The sequence below is a fragment of the Mastomys coucha genome, unplaced genomic scaffold (genome assembly GCF_008632895.1).
Source record: "Mastomys coucha isolate ucsf_1 unplaced genomic scaffold, UCSF_Mcou_1 pScaffold16, whole genome shotgun sequence".
NCBI classification, from domain to species: domain Eukaryota; kingdom Metazoa; phylum Chordata; class Mammalia; order Rodentia; family Muridae; genus Mastomys; species Mastomys coucha.
The window spans coordinates 55,951,868-55,971,166 of record NW_022196898.1 but is presented as its reverse complement, the minus strand read 5'-3'; the positions used below and the strand labels follow the sequence as shown (position 1 = coordinate 55,971,166).

At 49.7% G+C, this 19,299-nt stretch overlaps 1 protein-coding gene across 3 annotated transcripts in view; it reads right to left on the bottom strand.

Annotated features, from left to right (window-relative positions):
- The window catches only part of Eps8l3 (EPS8 like 3), a 201,485-nt gene that overhangs the window by 3,018 nt on the left and 179,168 nt on the right, over positions 1-19,299 (bottom strand). Inside the window, exons 3-20 of one of the 3 annotated variants that reach the window (XR_004119762.1) lie at positions 13,179-13,233; positions 12,975-13,039; positions 11,291-11,449; positions 10,878-11,027; positions 10,685-10,740; positions 10,067-10,224; positions 9,859-9,977; positions 9,575-9,695; positions 9,432-9,493; positions 9,145-9,219; positions 8,683-8,831; positions 4,017-4,098; positions 3,765-3,799; positions 3,118-3,310; positions 2,810-2,938; positions 2,434-2,507; positions 1,847-1,979; positions 1,480-1,631 (exon numbers count right to left, since the gene is read on the bottom strand). Coding sequence is in view for 1 of the 3 variants with exons in the window: in XM_031375138.1 (XP_031230998.1) it covers positions 1,620-1,631; positions 1,847-1,979; positions 2,434-2,507; positions 2,810-2,938; positions 3,118-3,310; positions 3,765-3,799; positions 4,017-4,098; positions 8,683-8,831; positions 9,145-9,219; positions 9,432-9,493; positions 9,575-9,695; positions 9,859-9,977; positions 10,067-10,224; positions 10,685-10,740; positions 10,878-11,027; positions 11,291-11,449; positions 12,975-13,039; positions 13,179-13,233 (1,827 nt within the window). In the remaining 2 variants the exon portion in view is untranslated. Of the gene's footprint in view, positions 1-1,310; positions 1,632-1,846; positions 1,980-2,433; positions 2,508-2,809; positions 2,939-3,117; positions 3,311-3,764; positions 3,800-4,016; positions 4,099-8,682; positions 8,832-9,144; positions 9,220-9,431; positions 9,494-9,574; positions 9,696-9,858; positions 9,978-10,066; positions 10,225-10,684; positions 10,741-10,877; positions 11,028-11,290; positions 11,450-12,974; positions 13,040-13,178; positions 13,234-19,299 lie in introns of those variants that run through there. The other 2 variants (XM_031375138.1, XR_004119761.1) reach the window with 2 other exon arrangements.

Below are 19,299 nucleotides of genomic sequence, written 5' to 3'. Positions count from 1 at the left end.
TGAAGATAGCCTAATGCTACTTCAGTTTTGCTGGCTCCCCTGTGCTTGGCTAGCCTTAGAGCCTCTTACCTTGCCATGGCCTTTTCTATGAAGTTAGGGGAGCACTAGGGTAGAGCATGCTTTCTTCGAATCCTGTAGATTTCCCCTGGCTTTCAGCTCTGAGATGGGCCAAGGCCAGTGGGTTAGTGGCTCCTTCCATTCTAAGACCTTAACTTTTTTGAATTTGCTAGCTTGCCCCTAACAACTCTAAAGGTCTCTCTTTCTCTTTCTCTCTCTTTTGGTAAAGGTTTGCTTTCATATTCTGTACCATACCATATTCATATTCTGTTCCATACCAACTATAAGAGAGGATTTTGTGAGGCTAGGCAGTTGAGAATGAATGATAGAGTCTGTCTGAAAATAAGGTATTTAGCTCTGGATGATGTTATAGTCTTGGATTAACTCAGCCAAAAGAGATTTCCTGGACAATCTTAAGAACCTGTTAGGGGCTCTTGAATCCATGAGAACATCATACCTTAACAGTAGGATTATCTCAATTGAAGCCTAGCCTCTTGTCCTTGGAGACGAGTTCATTCCATGAGTTTTGAGCCGGAAGTAAACTATATATGCCACGAGACAGTACACGACACAGACAGCCCTAACTCTTCACTTAACCCTAGGGCAGAGATCCAAGGAGTGGGCCAGCTTGCCTGAGTTCACACAGTGGACCTGAGGACTCTCACCTCCCAGTGCAGTATTCCTATGTACTGCCACTGAAGGGACCAGTAGGAGGAGGCTCAAGGCTGACTCACCTAGCAATACTGCTTGAAAGACAAAGCTCCTAAGGAGAGCACATGGTACCTCACTTAAGGCTCCTCTGCATCACCAGCCAGTGTGAACAAAGCCTGCAGCTATCAGCTGAGCATTCTGTGTCTCCGTGACATGCTGTGCCTACAGTTGGACTAGGACCTTTGGATTGGGCTGGGAGCCATGCCCCATAGGAGAGTGATGGTGTATGTAGCCTCATTTTGGAGCTTATTTAGAGAGGAGAAAGAATGCACCATAGTCCCCAAGGCTGATCCTCGCTCTAGGTTACAGTGGATTCTCTCTTTAGTTCAGTTGTAGTTTAGTTTGGTTTGGTTAGGTGTGGTTCCATTCTGTTCTGTTCTGTTCCGTTCTGTTCCATTCTTTTCCTTTCCATTTGGTTCGGTTCGTTTTGGTTCGGTTCGGTTCAGTTGCAGAGTTGTTGCTCTTTCATGCTTTGTTATCCCAGCTCTCTGCTTCCTCTCTCTTTGGTTCCCATCAGGCCCAGAATAAATGGCAAGGGTGTGTGTGTCATATAACAAGCTTAAAGATGCTTTTTATTGGAAGGATTACGACTAAAGAGATTAGGAATAAGACCAGGAATTGGTATGCCAACTTAGGGTGTGGGGTAAAATAAATAGTAACCAGAGAGGGGCTCCAACCCGATGAGGGTACCATTTGTCTCAGTGTCTGGACCTGTTCATCTTCTTGGCTGTGATCCAGGATGTGTGGCTTGCCACTAACTGATAGAGGACTTCCAAGAACTCTAACTGGGTACCAAATACTCCATCTTGCATGTGAAAGGTCCTTGGTCCTAGAGGTATTTGAGCTGGTCTCTAATGAGTCATCTAAAGGGAGAAAATAATTCAGACGGGGCTGATTCCTAGTGAGGGATCCCCAGAGCGTATACCACCAATATGATTAGAACTTCAAGACACACCTGAATGGATGAAGCTGAGTCCCCAGAGAAATATCCCATGCCTAGTGTCCCCAGATCTCCCTTTCTCACTCCAGGAGAATTAAAAACCTCTGAATAGGAGTCAGAATCCCAGGGCTTCCTCACCCCCAGCATCCTTCTGACTGCCTCCAGCCGGGCCTGGATCCGTGGAGCCTCCTGTGGACACAGCATCTGCAGCTCTCCAGGTCTCATGTGAAGTAGCTGGCTTCCCACTAGGGACCCGAGGGTCCTTACAGTGCTGTAAATAACAATGGTGGAATCCACCAGAGGTGGGCAGATACTAGGTCTTAGTATTTGGGTAGAGAAGGAAAGTTGGGGCTACAGGAATTAGGTGTCTTCAGGTACAGGAATAAGCCTATTGAACCATAGAACTCCTAGGTTTGAGGGCAGAAACACTTTAGAAGAGAATGTTCTGGAAGGGAAGGGTGGCTACGGTGGGCAGCCCAGGTTCTTCTAGAATTCACTCCCCTTGACTCTTTCTCTTTCACTACATATGGTCTCCCCACGGGGTGCCCGGCCCTAGGCTCAGGCAAGCAGCTTTCATTCAGTAGAGAAAGCCTAAGATGGAATCATCATGTACCATGGGAGCTAGGTTACATGTTCTAGGTCTCTGAGGGGGAATGGGCTCCGTGGTTCCCACCTGAGCCCTTTACAAGGCTCTCCCCTCATCCCCCAGGGGGCTGGTCACTCACACAGTGGAGAAGTTCTCTGCTTGTAGCCAGGCCGTGACCTCCTCAGGCTTTGAGCTAAGGCGAAGCATTGGGGCCTGGAATCAAGGAACACCAGAAGTCAGAAGGCATCCCATCTTACAAACACACACAGCCTCCCATATTGGGTCCCTTCTACTGAGATCCCCTCAGGCCACTTAGCTTACCTGCTGGTTTTCTAGTTTGGTAGGGACCCTGGCTTAGTCTTTGTTCAGACCCCACAATGAACTTGGCACAGAGGAAGCACGCAATGATATTGATTAAACTGAACTAAGATCTTCTCTGTTTGTCACCCAATCCTCCCTACTACCACCTCTGACTTAGGACTCAGGACTTCTGGGCATCCCAGCATGGGTAGTACCCTAAAGGATGATTGCCGGTGGCCTTGTGGGGCTCCGGCTGGCAAGGGCTCCAGGATATTGCTGGGAATGTAACCAGTCAGTCCTGCTTCGTTCTTCACCAGCCACCATCGCTTGCTCTGGTCCAGAATCTGCGGAGAATCACCGTATCAGCCCCCAGAGTCTCCATCCTCCCATCCCCTCTGTCCCCAAGACTGTGTCTTCCCTCGACCTTTCCCATTTTCCTTCTCTATCTGTAAGCCACCCACTCCAGGCTAACTGTACTTCCCACCAACTGCCACTTTTTTCCGGCTTCAAGCATAGGCCTCACCTCCAGAATCTCTCCCTGTGCCACAGTCAGTTCTTGGCCATTCCTTGCTTCAAACTCGTACAGGACTTGCATTTTCAGGGCTGCTCTGCCAGGGCTGGGGCTGGAGGGTGGGAGGTTTGAGTCCTCGTATTCAAGGATATGGTTGTACGGCTCATCCTGAGGGAAGTGTTGGCTGCTGGACATCCTAGAACGTCTGACGTGAAAGACAGATTCAGGATGGATGGAGAATGGGTATTGTGCCCCTGGCCAGCCACAAGAGCCCCGGGATAGCTCCTAGTATGGTTTGTTGATGACTTTTTTGGGTTTCTATAGGATTGGATGGTGATAGTGTTAGCTGGGGATTAGGGCAGGTGGCTTTACAGGACAGGGGAAGCTCTGAAATGCCCTTTGTCCCCACATTTCTAGTAGTAGAATTTTCTGGATCTTGCTTCTGCTCTGAGTACTTTACACCTGATCTATGGGGACTCAGAGGCTACAAGGAACATTTGGAGGCTAAGAGGTAAGGAACTCCATTTTCACCCAAGGTAGCAGAGACATCTTTGCATGTGTCTGTGTCTGGCTAAGGGAAAGTACAGATGGTCTCTGGGATTCACAGGTCCTGTACCTCCCTCCCAGGACCTCAAGAAACCACTAAGCATGTGACATACCGGAGGGAAATCGAATCCTGGTTTCTTAGGGGTTTCTGTAAGCAAGAAAACCAGAGTGCGTTAAAATGGGGGGGGTAGCTAGCACAGTGGCAGGGAGGAGCTAACCAGCCCTGCACCGACCAGCTGCAACCGCCTTCTGTCCACTGCTCACCTCCCCAACAGGTACCCATCTAACCCACTCCTTGGCTGTCACGTGATTTTGATCTGGACTGGAAGAGCTTTGCGACGATCTCAGTGCTAAGCAACCCTTACCATGGAACGGGGCTGTGGAATCTGCCAGCCATCGTAGAATATGGGTTGGTAGGGTGGTGGTTCGCTGCCTTGCCAGTCAACCCTGAGGGGAGAGCAAAGCTGAGTCTAGGGCCACTGTGGGATGTAGAAAGGGAGGAGATGGGAAGGCCTGGCCTCAGTGATCTGTGGCTAACGGAGACATGGTGCGTATATACCGATGAAAAGCTACAGGAAACCCACAAAGGAGCAAATGGTTCCACAGGAACATGTCTAACAGTGCAAGCATCAGTGGGTAGCCTCCTCTTGGTTCCCAAGTACAGCTATGCTGCCTCCCTAGAATTAAAAGAGTGTAATGTGGAGTATTGGGGCTGGAAGACCCCTTTGGGGACTTCTGAAGACTGACCCTACCCCTTCTTATTTATTTGTTTGTTTATACTGAAAATACATTTTTTTTTCCGTGCAATATGTTCTGATTATGGTTTCTTCTCCCCCAGCTCCTCCCAGATCTTTCCCTATCCCCACCCACCCAAATCCACGCTCTTTCTCCCTCTCACTAGAATACAAACAGGCATCTAAAAAAAACTCAAAATAAAATAAAATTAGATAAGACAAAAAGCAACCAATAATAGGACATTAACAACAAGAAGGAAAAGGGCCAAAGAAAAGGCTCAGGAAAAGCACCTAGATGCAGTGACACACGTGCTCACTCACAGAAATTCCGAAAAACCACAAAGCTAGAAACCATAATATATACTCAAAGGACTTGTAAGGAAGAGAAGACGAGGAGGAGGGAGAGGAGGAGGAGTTGGGGAGGAGGAGGAAGCAGAAGCACCAGCAGCAGCCACCACCACCAAAGCATGTGACAGAAGACAAAAGACATTCAAAAAACGCTATTCACTGGCCATCTACTGCTGTGCACAAGGCCCAGCCTCTGGAGAAGTTTGTACACTCAGTGAGACTCTGTTAGAGAAAACTAAGTTTTCATTTGTGAGCAGTTGTCAATTGGATAGCTTCCAAGTTCTGGATAGAGGCTCAAGCCCACTTCTCTCAGCACTGGGACCCCAGCTGGCCCAGACCTGTGCAGGCGCTGTGCATGCTACCACAGTCTCCTTGTCCCACCCTTTTTAAAACTTTTTTTTTTCAAAAGATTTATTTATTTATTTATTTATTTATTTATTTATTTATTTACTATATGTAAGTACACTGTAGCTGTCTTCAGACACTCCAGAAGAGGGCGCCAGATCTCACTACGGATGGTTGTGAGCCACCATGTGGTTGCTGGAAATTCAACTCAGGACCTTCGGAAGAGCAGTCAGTGCTCTTAACCTCTGAACCATCTCTCCAGCCCTAAAACATTTTTTTTTTTAAATTTTGAGACAGGGTCCACTGAGTTGTCCAAACTTTCCTTGAACTCACTCTGTAGCCTCGACTAGCCTTGAACTTGCGATCCTCCTGCCTTAGCCTCCGGGATAGCTAAAATTGCAGGCCTGTGCTGCCGTGCCTGATCAGTTCAGTATTTTTCTAATCTGTTTGTGGTGTCCCGGCAGCAGCTCTATTTCCTTAACACTAAACTGCACAAAGAACTTCATTGTAGAAGACACATTCTAGTGAGGCTGCTCTGGCTAACGCCAGGATGGGGCTGGTACTTGGCCCTCACTATCCGTTGCATGCAGCTCAGTACTGTGCCATTTCTGGACTCCACATTTACTGCTTGAGAATGCTTACTCGCTTCTGGAAATCTCTCTCCTTGCCTCACTGGGGCAGCTGAAAAATTTACCTCTACATTTACTATAGCTGCTCACTTTATGATAAATGGCTCCTATATATCTGTTTATTACTCCATTGTACTTCCTGGCTGGGGCAGCGAGGGGCTCTCTTTCTACCACTATGGCTGAGTCACTGGTACTGCTGAATACATGTTTATTTACTAGGAATGAACTCTGCTTCATTGGTGCCTTCTCTGTGCCCTATAATATGCTCAGGTCTTCTGTTGGCCAGGTAATGACCTCTTTTAAGCTATGATCCTAACTGGTGCTTCACCAAGCCTCCTGGGAATGTGATTAGATGTTGGGCCTGTCCTTTCTTACCTCTGATTGCAGCCTCTACCACAACTGTACTGAAACTGGTCCGTTGGAAGGGCTGATAATCAGACTGGAGATGGTTTGTAGTTCAGTGGTGGAGTGCGTGCCTAACGTGCTCAAGGCCCTGCGTTTGGTCTCTAGCACCAGCAGTGGGGTGATCCTGGGAACTTGTGATTGTCAAGTCCTTTGGCTGGTGTGTTCCTTACCTTTCTGGATTATTACACTGTTTGGTGTTACTTACAACTTTGGATCATTTTATCTAAAAATCACCTATTTTCTATATTTCTTTCACATTGAGCTGTTCACTTCTAGTTATTTTAAGAAATAGGGCCCCTGTAAGAACACATCTGACTTAATGGATTAGTTATCCAAATGTTGCCACTTTAGTAATACTGGGATTGTTTTGCTCCCTCATTGGTATTGTTAAATTTTTATCTAACAAGTTTTCCAATGTTGCAAATATGTGCGTGTATGGCAGGGTACATATGGTTCTTGTGTGGGGTGTGCACACATTAATGTGTGTGCTTATGTGTGTGATTATGGAGGCCAGAGGTTGATGTCATGTCGATCTTACTTTTGGAGACAGTCTCTCACTTAACCTGGCACACTTCTCTCTAGCTAGGCTGCCTGAGCTACTGCAGGGACCCTCCTTTCTCTGCCCTGACCCTGACCCTGACCCCGACACTGGGGTCACAAGAAACAATGCATGCTTGGCTTTTCTGTGAATACTGGGGACTTAAATTCAGGTCCTCACACTTGTGCGGCAGGCATATTATAGACGATTTCTCAAAATTGTAAAGTAACACTGGTTTTTGAAACATAAAATGACATAGCTAACATGGCTATCCGATGCCAAAGTGACTGGATGACAACCTTTGAGGCACCATGGTCTCAGTCATGCACAGGCTCTGCTTTCCTATCTTAAGAGTACTAGACATCAGAGCTGTCCCCAAGGGCTATGTAAGCCCAGTGCAGCCATAGGATCCAGGGTCTACAACAGAGGTCCAGAATCTGTTTCTTCATTTATCGACTAGACAAATAAAGCCCATAAAATAGATCATTTGAGTATAAACAATCCAAATGTCCATTGAGAGATAAAGAATAAACAAAATGCTGCATGCTCATACAAAGGAATATCTGTTGATCACAAAAGCAAGGAAATTCTGACTTATGCTATAATATAAATGACTTTGAGGACATAGGGATAAAATCAGCTGGTCACAAATGGATGCTCCCTACCTTACTTCTCTTACATAAGGTCCATAGAATAGGCGAACATACATGACATACAGCAAAGTTCGTTAGGGGGTTGAGGGAGCAACATGGGGAGTTACCCTTTATGGGTACAGCCTTTCCTTTTGGGATGAGAGCATTCTGGATCTGGAAAATGGTTTTGGTACACAGTATCAGTATAAGCTTAATGCTACTGAATTATATGCTGAAATTGCTACATTTTGTTTTGTATATTCTACCATTAAAACAAGTAGGTTGCATTGGAACTAATTCATGTCTTTAAGTGAATGGGGACAAAAACGTCACATGGGCCTGAACTGAAAAGAACTGCTCGTTAGGCAAATATGTGGTTGTTTCCTTTCCCAGCCCGAGGCTCTCAACTGATGTCTCTCTGCTGATGGCTCTGGGGTTTTGATGAGCTCTTCTATTTTAGTTTGAGTCCATCTACTTTGTGGGTTCTCTTTTGACTCTGACTTCTTTTTGCCGTCTACCTGCTTACCCTTCTGCCTGGTGTTTTGTTTTATTTTGTTTTTTTTTTTTTTTTTTTTTTTTTTTTTTCAAGACAGGGTTTCTCTGTGTAACATAGCCCTGGCTGTCCTGGACTCCCTTTGTAGACCAGGCTGGCATCAAACTCAAAGAGAAATCCCTTGCCTCTGCCTCCTGCTTGCTGGGATTAAAGGCATGCACCACCACTCCCAGGCACCTTCTACCTTCTTCATGTAGCCATTGCCCAGAGCCCTGCTTTCTGCTATCATGAATTAAAACAAAAACAAACTGCTTAGGGAAGCAAAGATGGGGCTCCCACTGGATTACACACAAGCCTTTCACACTCTGTCCTTCCAGATACTCTGATACTATGGTATCACATAGGTGGGACCTCTTGGCTGGGAGCCCAGACGCGTGACCTCTGCAGGCAGTTCCTGTGGTAACTTCTTAGCCTGGGTGAGTTTCCCTCCCTCCCCAGTTCCCAGGCTCTCTAACTGCTCCCATGTCCACCCACGACCAGCCACAGCAGCATGGCTTCTCTGGCTCTCTTAACTCCTGTCCTGAAGGTTGCTGGATCAACCTTCTGATGTCACCTCCATGGCATCTCTTATGTCAGTTCTGAAATTCTGAGCTGGACTGAGACCAAGTTTTCACTTTGTCCCTGGTGAAAATGAGCATGCCCCTTAGGAGAGGGCTGGTCTTGCTGGGTCTTCTCTCCTGAGGAAATGTGTTTCTTCAATGGGCAAAGGCACTGCTCAGTGCAAAGTTGGGCACTCCTTATGGAGTCCCCCACATTCTCTGGATGTGGTTCTGGCTTGTCATACTGTCACAGCGGGCTACGCATCATGTTCCTCTTTGGGTTTTCCATGCCCCATGTCCTCACTTACCAGCTGGTGGTCCAGGCTGTGCCTAGTGACTTCCAGAGAGTGTTCTCGGGTGGGCTTAGACAGGAGTGCAGCAGGTCTATTGCTTTGGGGGTGAGGAGAGGGGAAATCACTTTGGCTGCAAGGCCAGGCTCAGGACACTGAGATAGGATCTGGAGGAGGGATGGAAATAGAAGGGATCAGTAGTCTTAGAAGGGAATCGGAAAGGTCCAGGGCCCTCCCCGCAGCTCTGTTTCCTTCCTTCCTTCCTGCCTGTCCCCCACTCCCTCCATGACCTGGCGTCCTTGACTCTGTTGCCAGCCTATTTGGTCTGTTGGGGGTTTTGCCTTGAGTGGCATCCTCTTGAACGTGCTTGTTGAATAAAGGGAAGGTTCCACAACTTCCTCTGCCCTCCTGCTCCCCCAGCCTCCGCCCCTTCCTCTGCTGCCCCTGGTCTTCAGCTTGTCCCCTTTGCCCTCCACTCACGAATTTCAGGGTTTGGAAGATGAGGCCCACGAACTCAGGGGCGCTTGTTTCCTGTAGCCGCAAGGCCAGCTTCCCCTGAAGACACAGGACAGTGTTGGTTACCATCCTTTACCACCTTCACCAGAACCCTAGCACCCCAGAAGTGATCTATGCCTTGGCTTAGAGCCTGGTACCCTCTAAAAGTCCAGAGACAAGGAGAAGCTGGAGAAGGGAAAGGCTTGGGTAGCTGACATCAGAGAGAAGGGGAGTTAGGGGCAAAGGGCCCAGAACTGACCAGAGCTACTAACCAAGAGGTTGAAGCTAAACTTGATCTTCTGGAAGCAGTCTATGTACTCTGCTTCTGTTACCCCTGTGGGAGAAGGAATAAAGGTGGGGTCTGGGGCTCCTCCCAAGTCGACCCTGCATCTCTCCCCTGACATGGAGCACTTACCCTTTTCAGACTTTTTCTTTTTTCTCCCAAGTCTTGTCTTCTTATGACTGCCTTTTGCCTGGATCTCCTTCAGCTTCCCAGCAAACAGCTCAATGTCTCTTAGGACATGGGTCAGCACCTCCTAGACCCCCAGCAACCCATGGCCTTGAGTAGACAGTTATTAAAACCCTGAAGCTCCCAACCCTGGTCCTGCTACAATCCCACCATAAGTCCCAGCCTTGGTCCCCAGCTCTGCCCTGTCTATGTTAGGAGTCTGTAAGCCTCAGCAGGCCTCCTTCAGTTACCTCATCCCTTTCTGGGTCCTCAGGAGAAGGAGCACGCCTCGGAGGAGGAGGCAGAGTGAAGCCATTGGGTTCTCGAGCACTTGGGTAGCGTGTCAGGGACCTTGAGGATGGTGAGATGCCTGTGGTGGATGGGGAGGGACCATGAGCCCAGAGAGTCTTCGACTTGATCCAAACCTTCTCTGAAACCTGCCTTCAGACACAAACTTACTGCGTTCTGAGGTCATGTTCAGTGGCTGTTCTGGAGGGAACCTGTGCTCTGGAGAGAACCTCTGCTCCGGAGGGGGTGCCTGTTGTATAGGGAGTGGCCTTTCCAGAGGAGGCCCCTTCCATCTGTCCTGGCTTGGATGATGGACTCCAAATCGAGGTCTGTTGAGGGCATAGTAAAAGATATAACTTTGATAACATCTTGAGAGAGAGAGAGAGAGAGAGAGAGAGAGAGAGAGAGAGAGAGAGAGAGAGAGAGATACAGACAGACAGACAGACAGTGAGACAGAGAGAGAAACCTAAGGCCACACTTCTGCCCCGACCTCACCATCTTTCTCTAAGGATCCTACTTCATCTCCATAGCCTCCACTTGAGCCTCTCTGTCTCCATCCTGTTTCATCTGCCCAGTCTTTGGGCTTTCCTGGGTTCTATAACAGCCTCTGGAGATAGTATCCAATACACTCGATGCATTCCCCATACCTTTCATTGGTCTAAGTCTTTATTAGTTCTAGGCTTAGGTTTGTTGGGTCCCAGGACCATGAGTTCTTCTAATGTGTAGCCAGGATGTAACCCTTAAGCATGAGCTAGGAGACCTTATATGTCACAGGCAGAGGCAGCCTACCTTTCTTCTAGTTCTTCTTCCAGGGCCTTCTGCAGGCTTGTCCTCAGCTGCTCTGCCTGGAGGAAGCAGCAGGTATTACATATGTGTGTGTGTGTGTGTGTGTGTGTGTGTGTGTGTGTGTGTGTGTGTGTATGTATGTGTGTGTGTGATGATCACCAGACTCCACCCCTGGCCACCATATCCAGTCACTCACCCCTACTTCCTGGCATTGGAACAGCAAAGTGCTGATGCCTGGCAGGCCAGACTCCTGCACAGTGACAGATAAGATGGAGTTGTAGGAGCAGGTGTTAAGGGCTACGTCTATGGCCTTGATGTTGTCCAGGCGGTAAGAATCCAGGTCCTCCTAAGGCAGATGGAAAGGCCAAGTGTCAGGTCACTGAGAGCCACTGAGACCCTGAAAGGGTCATCATCCCTGCCCGCAGTGGGGTGGTAGAGTTTCCATCCTGATTCTTAGGCTTCTGCCCCACTTCCCACCCTGCCTCTACCTAGCTTGAGATGTGTGTTGGATGTGGAGATGCACTGAGAGGCAGAGGAAGTACCTGATCTTTACCCTTTAGCTTCCTGGGTTAGCTAGGGCCCATCTCTAGGTTTACAGAGAAGGCTGACCTTAGTCTCAATGTCCAGCAGCTGGAGCCAGCCATCCCTGACCTGCAGGAACAGGTCTTGGCTCCACACTCGGCCCTGGGCATCCATCTCCTGAAGCTTCTGTAGGGCATCCTTGGGCTCCCGGACTCTCTGTGTCCCCAGCTTACATGTCATCAGATGCTAAGGGGAGAGGAAGAGACAGGTCTTAGAGCTTTGGAGAGAGGATCCCATATAGTTAGCAGTCAGGGAAAAGACAGCGAGGGAAGAAGGTGTGCCCTTGATTCCCCCTGTAGGGAGATCATGTTTCTCAATACAACCTATAGAAGTTGGGTTCTTGAAAAGGCTTCCAGGCCTAGAGCTAAGGTGATACTTGGCACATTCCAGGCAGGACCACCATGCAGTCATTGGTGTGGGTTCTAATTATCCAACAAAATAATCCACGTGTGGGTTGTAGAACTTTCCTCGGTCCCTGTGCTGCATTTAAGACCTACTGCCCCCGGGTCAGTGACTTCACTTGCCTGACCCCTGCCTTTTGCCATACCTTTTGCCCATACCCAGATGTCATTCCAGCTCTGCCAACCCAGTGCCCTGGGGGCTCTCAGGAAGATTTAAGCATCCTCTTTCTGATTCTTGCACAGAGAGGGCTGAAGCACTCTCAGCTTCCCCTCCCCCAAGTCCTTGCCTTCTGCCTGTCCCATGGTTTGGCAGCTTTCCCTTAGCTACCCTCCTCTCTTCCTACAGCCAAATGTTGGCCTCTTGAATCACCCTCCATTTGCCTCAGGCTCCTGTTGGGGAGAATCAGTCTAACTCCTGCCCATGGACTGTCAATCCTCACTCCTGGCCAGCTGCAGCTTCTGGCCACACTGCCTGTAACTCAGCAGAGCCCCATAGCCTGTTGCCCTGAGCATGTCTCCTCTTGCTCTTGCCTGATGGCTCTCAATGAAGCCAATTCCCAGCCCTACTCTATAGAGAAGCTGAATAGTGGCTGGAGAGGCCCTTCTCCGCGGCATTGTGAGTTTCCTACTTGTCTCTTAACATCTGAGGCTACTGGGGTGGTAGTGGGTTCTGTCCAGCCCCCCCCCCCCCATGCACTGTGGTCCCTACCATGTCCTGGCTGAACAAGTTCTTCTGACCACATCCTTGTAGTTTTTTTTAACTTACTAAATTAAAAGTTTTAACATCCTTGTAGTTTTAAAGCCAATTAAAATGACAAGATCTTCAAGTGCCAGCTGTCCACTTGGGTGGGGTCACAGACTCCATTCCAGTGGCTCTACCTGGTCTGGGAGTGTAGGATGACTTTCCCTTCTGTGACACTGGCCCTTTTAGCTGCAACCCTCATACGTTTTCCCCAGCAGCCCTGTGCAATCCTAAACAAAGTGCAGGAGGTAGGTTGGAAACCAAGGAAATCAAAAGGATAGCTCTCTGTGGCTCTTGACTATTTACTCTGTCACTTCCGTCTAGGGACCCAGCCCCCATTCCCATAACCTCTAGCTGGGCCTGCTCTGCCCCCCGCCCCCGGAACTACCCTATACTCCCCCTGGCTTGGCAGACTTTTAGGCATCAAGATAGGTGACTCTGGCTCCACAGAGTTCAGTCAGGTTAAGCTGTTGTGTCAGGGTCAGGCATCTATGTTTTGGTAAGGCAGTGGACACACACAGGAACTCTAGCTTTATTCTGAAACTGCCTGGGCCCCAGAGGTACTCACCTCCACCCTGTGCTGCAAGAGGGTAGGTTCTGAGGCCAAGCTCTGGGAATATTCCTTCCGGTGCACTGTGGGTACAAAATCAAGGGGGGGGGGCAGCAGAAGGGAGGTGAGGCTCGGACAATTGCAGGGGCAATGGAGAAGATGGGGTTTGGAGAGCTTGGCCCAGAGTCGGGCTGAGCAGGGCAGGAAAGGCAGGAAGCTTACGGTAGATGGCTCTGCTGCTGGGCCGGGACATGTCGACACTGCTGAGGGCAGCTTCCTAGAATCACAATGAACCAGAGACAGTCATCAGACTAAGGAACAGGAATACAAGGTCTAGCTGTTACTGCTCTAACCTGGGGACTCTGTGACCAGAACCGAACCCCTTGACTCCAGGGGACCTATCTAGAGCCATCTGATGTCCTACCCAAGAAGTCCTCATCTTGTTAGGTTTGGAGGCCATGGACCAGGAGAGAAGGGTCTCTGGGGGGCAGGCAGCACTACATGTGTGGCTTCCCATATTTGAATCTGGGCTCGGATGTGAAAGATACCAGGAACGAGTTGCTTCTGTGGGGAAGGCAGAGGCCTCAGCTGCAGTAGCAAGCCTCTTGTCCAGCCCTGTTTTAGTTCTGCAGAAAGGGAGGAAGCTCCCAGCTAATGACCCTGCCTGGCAGAATGTATTTGAGTGTGGTGTGTGTGTCTCTGTGTGTGTGTGTGTGTGTGTGTGTGTGTGTGTGTTCAACAGATATAGAGATAGAAGACAGACAGACGTTTATATGGGGTGGGGGGTGCTCTGTGGAACTTGCTATGCACCTACACTCATCTGATGTCTGACTACCACTCCTGTCTCTTTTCCTTCTTGTGCTCCCAGATTTTCCCCCAGAGACCCTCCCCACCTGAACTCTCTAAATCCAGCTCGCAGTCAGCTGCCTGGTAAAGCCGTCTTTAACCACCACCAGAGTGTTCCCAGATGCCATTTCCAGCGTTGCCCATTCCTCCCTAACAACAGTAGTGGTCACCGCAGCCCTGACAGCACTCCAAGCCCGCTGCCAAGCCCCTCCTAACCCTACCTCTCTTAGTCTTTGCCATTCTCCATCCACTGGTACTTCTCCAGCACCAAGTGGTGAGCACAGCTTTAGCTCCAGTGACCCAGCGAGTACTCAAAACAACCCCAGAGCTGAAGCCGTTATCCCCACTTCTCAGATGAGGACTCTGCCATTCAGAGAGGACAACAGGCCTCAAGTCACACTGATTAATAGGGAAATGAACCAGAACTACGTGGCTTACAAATGTGTCCCTGTCACTAGGTGGTGGGTCACGGGGTCAGGGGATGGCTAGAACACACATCTTTTGAAGTAGAGTGGAGTTAAATGTCACGGATTTGTATGTGCTGGGTGTGTGTATGTGTCAAGAGAGTATGTTATTCCTGTGCCCCTCAACATGGTTTCGTGCATCTCCGTGCATCGATCTGCTCGGCGCCCACTTGGGTTCTTTGTAACCCTGGAATATCCTGAGCAAAGTGTAAGGAAGCACCCACACCCATTTATTGGGACTGTTATGAAAATAACAGAGAGTGGATAAGGTGACTCACAGATGGAAAAATGATTCTCCAAATGAGCATCATGGGAACACAGAGGAGGAGGCTGATCTCTGTTCCCTGCTGGGGAGAACCCCTTTCCTAGATAAGATTAAGGGGTGCTGGCAGCCTAACCCTTTCCTCTGCCTTCCCTTGCCTCCCTAGGCTGTGGCACTTAATTCCTGCTTCTAAATGGAAGAAAAAAAGAGCCCTTTTCTGATGAGCTCTGTCCCAGTCTTTCCCAGGATGGTCCCTGTAGGTCACTAGGGGTTCTTGTAGGCTGGTAGAGATAATTCAACAGCGACTGCTAAAGACACTACACCCAGGGCTGGGTGCCGTTTGACCTGCCTGGGCCCTTTTAAAGTCAGGCATTGGCCTTTGCTCTCCCTTGTGTAGATGTATAGAGCAAGGAAGGGTTATTTACAAGGCTGACCTTGGGGAGGCCTTCTAGAGCTCCTTGCCTTTCCTGGTCTCCAGCAGGTGTCTAAGTTCCCGAGGCTAATCCTTGCTCCTGAATCTAAGAAGACACTGCGAGATGCCCCAACTCTAGGAAGCCACGGGGGTGTCCATGTTGGCCCCAGGATCACCATTCCTTCCTATTTGCTGGAGATAGGTTCTTACCTGGTTGCCAGTGCAGCCTGGTTGTCTGGTCCCCCAAAGTGGCTGATGCTGGAGCCAGTGGTCCACTGCTGTTGGAGGGAGCTCTGTTTGGCTTCTCTGCCAGCGCCCCAGGCAGAGACCTACTGGTGATCAGGTGGCCTGAGAGCCAGGAAGCAGGCTTTGAGGAAGCCACACCTGTGGTCTTTGGACTCTAGAGGGTGGGGAGGCCTTTCAGGCCACCAACCGCACAGCATTGTAGTGGACCTAAGGAAGTGTCTGTGCTGACAGGTGTCAGAGTGTTACCAGAGACCCCTGCTCCCCAGCTTCCTCCTTGTTGGCCTCTGGCCTCAGGTGTGGCCCCCCCTCATCTCCCTACCTTTTACATATCTCCTCTGGGGCCCCTGGGTTAGCATCAGGCACTGGGGCCACAAACAAGAAAAAGGCTTATGTGGTCTCATGAGCCTAGTTTCCAAGTTAGGGACAGGCCGCTGATGGACCAGAAGCTCAAGAAAAGCTCTGAGTTGGTATGTGTGTTTTATGTTTATGTGCTGCACCCATGGGCTGTGATTGTGTGTGCCAAAGTCTTGCCTGTGAATAGGACATGGCCTGAAAGAGAAGTTGGGGTAGGGCCAAGGGTCACTTGGGCATGACAAAGAGGGCTCTTTTATCCTGGTCATGCCCACCTTCTGTCCCCTCTCCCTCCTACTCAGTAGGAGCTCTCCCCTCTGGTCACACTTGTTTACTCTTTCTTCCTCACCTTGCTCCATTCCCCCAGGCTCCAATAGATGCCTTCAAACCCCAAGGCCTCCCTTTGCTATTCAGGAACCTGCCTAGTTCCTGCAAGTTGCTTTATTTAAAAACCTCCTGTGGTACCTGGAGCAGGCCGGACTTCTTTTGTTTGTTTGTTTTTGTTTTTGTTTTTTCGAGACAGGGTTTCTCTGTGTAGCCCTGGCTGTCCTGGAACTCACTCTGTAGACCAGGCTGGCCTCCAACTCAGAAATCTGCCTGCCTCTGCCTCCCAAGTGCTGGGATTGAAGGCATGTGCCACCACCAGCCGGCTAAGGCCTGACTTCTTACCTTCTGGAAACTCACAGCTGGATATAGGAGCCCAGACATAAACAGACATCAAAGGAATAAGGCAAAAGAAGAAGGAAGCAGGGATGGGCAGGAATGCTCATATGGAAGCTAAGCCTCCTGGGACAGAGCCTCAGACCCTGCTGGGCTCTGTGGGAAGACTCCCGTGGATCCTATAATTGTAGTCTGCAGTCAGGACTCTGTTTTTGGCTTCCTCAGGACCTGCCGAGAGATGGCGGCCTCCTTCCCACCATTCATCTAGCATTGTCCTGACGGTCCAGGGGTTGGACTTAGGAGAGACTCCTCCCACCTGAATTGGTGTGAGCCCCCAGGAAGGTCCATTGGGCAATTAATTTCTGGGGCCTAGAGGTCAAACTGCCTGTTGGATCAGCACCTCACCATGATCCTGTGTGAACTCTCTAGACCTCCCTGGGCCTTCTGCTGGTTTGCGTCTCAGCCACATGTACCTGCTTTCAGGTTTGAATAGCCTTCATTTGTTTATTTATACTGGCACAGCCTCATCAAGGCCAGTCATATTCCATTCTCAGGCTTGGCTTGGGTGATTAACCAGGACTTCATTCTTCCCAGCTCAGAGGAGACCCTGTTCTTCCTCTGGGTCTCTCGAGTTAATGTGAGCACAGCAGGGATTCCCAGAGGATACCTGCAAACAGGGTTGGGCAGAGACTCAACCCATAATAGAGACCTCGCTGACATCTTTGGACAGAGAAGAATGAGTAACACCAGGAACCCTGAGGAGTGTGAACTCCGTGGTCCCTTAGGTGTCTTTAGGGATGGAAGATTCCACCAGGCAGGATCCTTGTAGCCTAGGAAGGTTCAAGGCTGGGAATGGAGCTTTTTGGTGCTAGGCATTATGGAAATTGGCTAAAGCAAGGCATTACAGAGGCCAGGCTACTCACCTCTAGGGATGGGAAAGGGAGCTTCTTTGGGAAGGCAGTTGTGGGTCCCAAGCAATCCTGGCTGTGGGATGAGGAGGTGGGGCTTGGATGGGAAGGAAGTAGAACCTGAGAAATCTCCTTGGAATTATGAGGCTACAGAGACTGGGGGAACTCTTTACTCATCCATCAATTTATTTATTCCTCAGCTTCCTGCCAGGCACCTGGCCAGGTGCTAGAACACACACACACACACACACACACACACACACACTTGTGAGTCACAGCCACTTCAAAATACAGCCTGAGTTCATCTCCTCCCTCCAAACATCTCAGGCCCCCTCTGCCATGGTCCCACCTCTGTGTGTCCCAGCCGGGGAACTGGAGTCATTAGTCCTCTCCTTCAGCCCCTACATCAGCCAGTCCCGTAGCCTCATGTGTGGGCTCTTCCTCAGTACATGGCAGATCATCCCTCCTCTCCCACTCTATGTCCATCTCCCTCAGGCCCTGTCAGACTGTCTGCCTCTGGCTACAACGGTGCAATAACTTGGTACCTTGCCTCCACCCTTGTTCCTATTCATCCTTCCCCCTTGGCTGTGAATGGATGGGGATCTCCCTGGAGTGGGAATATGGTTATTCATTTTTGAACCCAAACCACTTCAGTTCCGCTTACCACAGGTGAGGCCCTCCTTGAAGTCCAGGCTCCTGCTGTAAATACGCCTTATCTCCCACCAACCAATGCTACTTGCACTTTACCCTCCACTTGGAGGACATCTTGTAATTCTATTTGAGTCATGCCTCTGCACCTGACTAGGTGCCGTCTCTGCCTGGAATATCGGAGCACGTGCTGTACTTCGAATCTTCGGGTGACTCTTGCCTTCTGAGAGAGCTCCTTCTCCCTACCTAGGATGTGATGATTCTGGCCTTTGGCTCCCAGATACCTGCGGCGTGTGTCATTCTATGAGTGCCTGCCTCACACTGAGGGCTGTGACCCTATCTCTGAGTCTCTATGACGACCGAGATGAGAAGAGAAGGACTCAGTAAACAAATGTTGCACAGGTGACCATGCTCTGTCTGTTTGGGTGCATCAGAAAGATGCTCCAAGGAGGAGCTGACGGCGTCAACCCTTCAGGCCAGAAAGGAAGTGGGAAAGGGATGTCAGGTAGAGGCTGTAACGACTCTTTTGGGTGGAGAGGTAAAATGCATGGTGAGAAGCTGGGTATAACCATATCCAATGCCCGTGTGTGTGTGTGTGTGTGTGTGTGTGTGTGTGTGTGTGTGTGTGTACGAGCGCGCACATAGGCACACACATATGAGTGCAGTAGCAGATAATGGGGCCTGTGTATGTCTTCAGCACATATTAGTAGACTCTTGAGATTTTTACAGAAGTAGATGATGAATTGACTTCTGCTGTAGCCCGGGAAGGCTTTGCCATTTGTAGGGGTTCATATGTGGCTGCCGATGGGGACATCAGCATGCACATAAGGTCTCGGAATGAAGGACCAAGGAGATCCTCTGAACCATCTTAGCTTTACCCAGGAAGGAAGCCTGGATCCTTTAGAAGTGCCAGAACAGGCTCTGTTGAGAGGTGTCCAACTCCAAGGGCTGTTGGAGGGAGGAGCTCCCCATTATGGGATTGGTGGTGGGGGTGCAGTTGATTGGTAGGAGAGAACAATTCTTTGAGCAAACAAAGGAGTGGACCAGAGAGATGAAGGTCCTTCCCCGGGAACTTACATTTCTGAGGTAGAAGAGGTAAACTGACATGATGATTATAACCAGGGTCCTGGTAATCGAGGGAGGGTGATACGGGAGGGGATATGGATGAGAGTGTGAGGGTATGAAGGTTGGGAAGAAGTTGGGGTGCATGATCTCAGAGAAGATCCCTGGGAAGAAGGATCTGGGCTTCATGAGACAGAGCAGTGGGCAAGAGTCAGAGAAGGCGATCAGCCAGGCAAAGGTCCTGTGGCTAGGAGCGAATCAGATAGACGGTGTATGGGAGCGGTGGTAGGCAGTGGCCAGAACACGTGACCACAGTCTTGCAGGAGTCTGGCTTCCATCAGGATTGTGGGAGGACACTGAAGTTTGGAGTGGAGGAGTGGCGTGTTCTGATTTGTGTTTTAATCTCTTTGCCTGTTGCTGGGCAGTGGTGGCACATGCCTTTAATCCCAGCACTTGGGAGGTAGAGGCAGGCAGATTTCTGAGT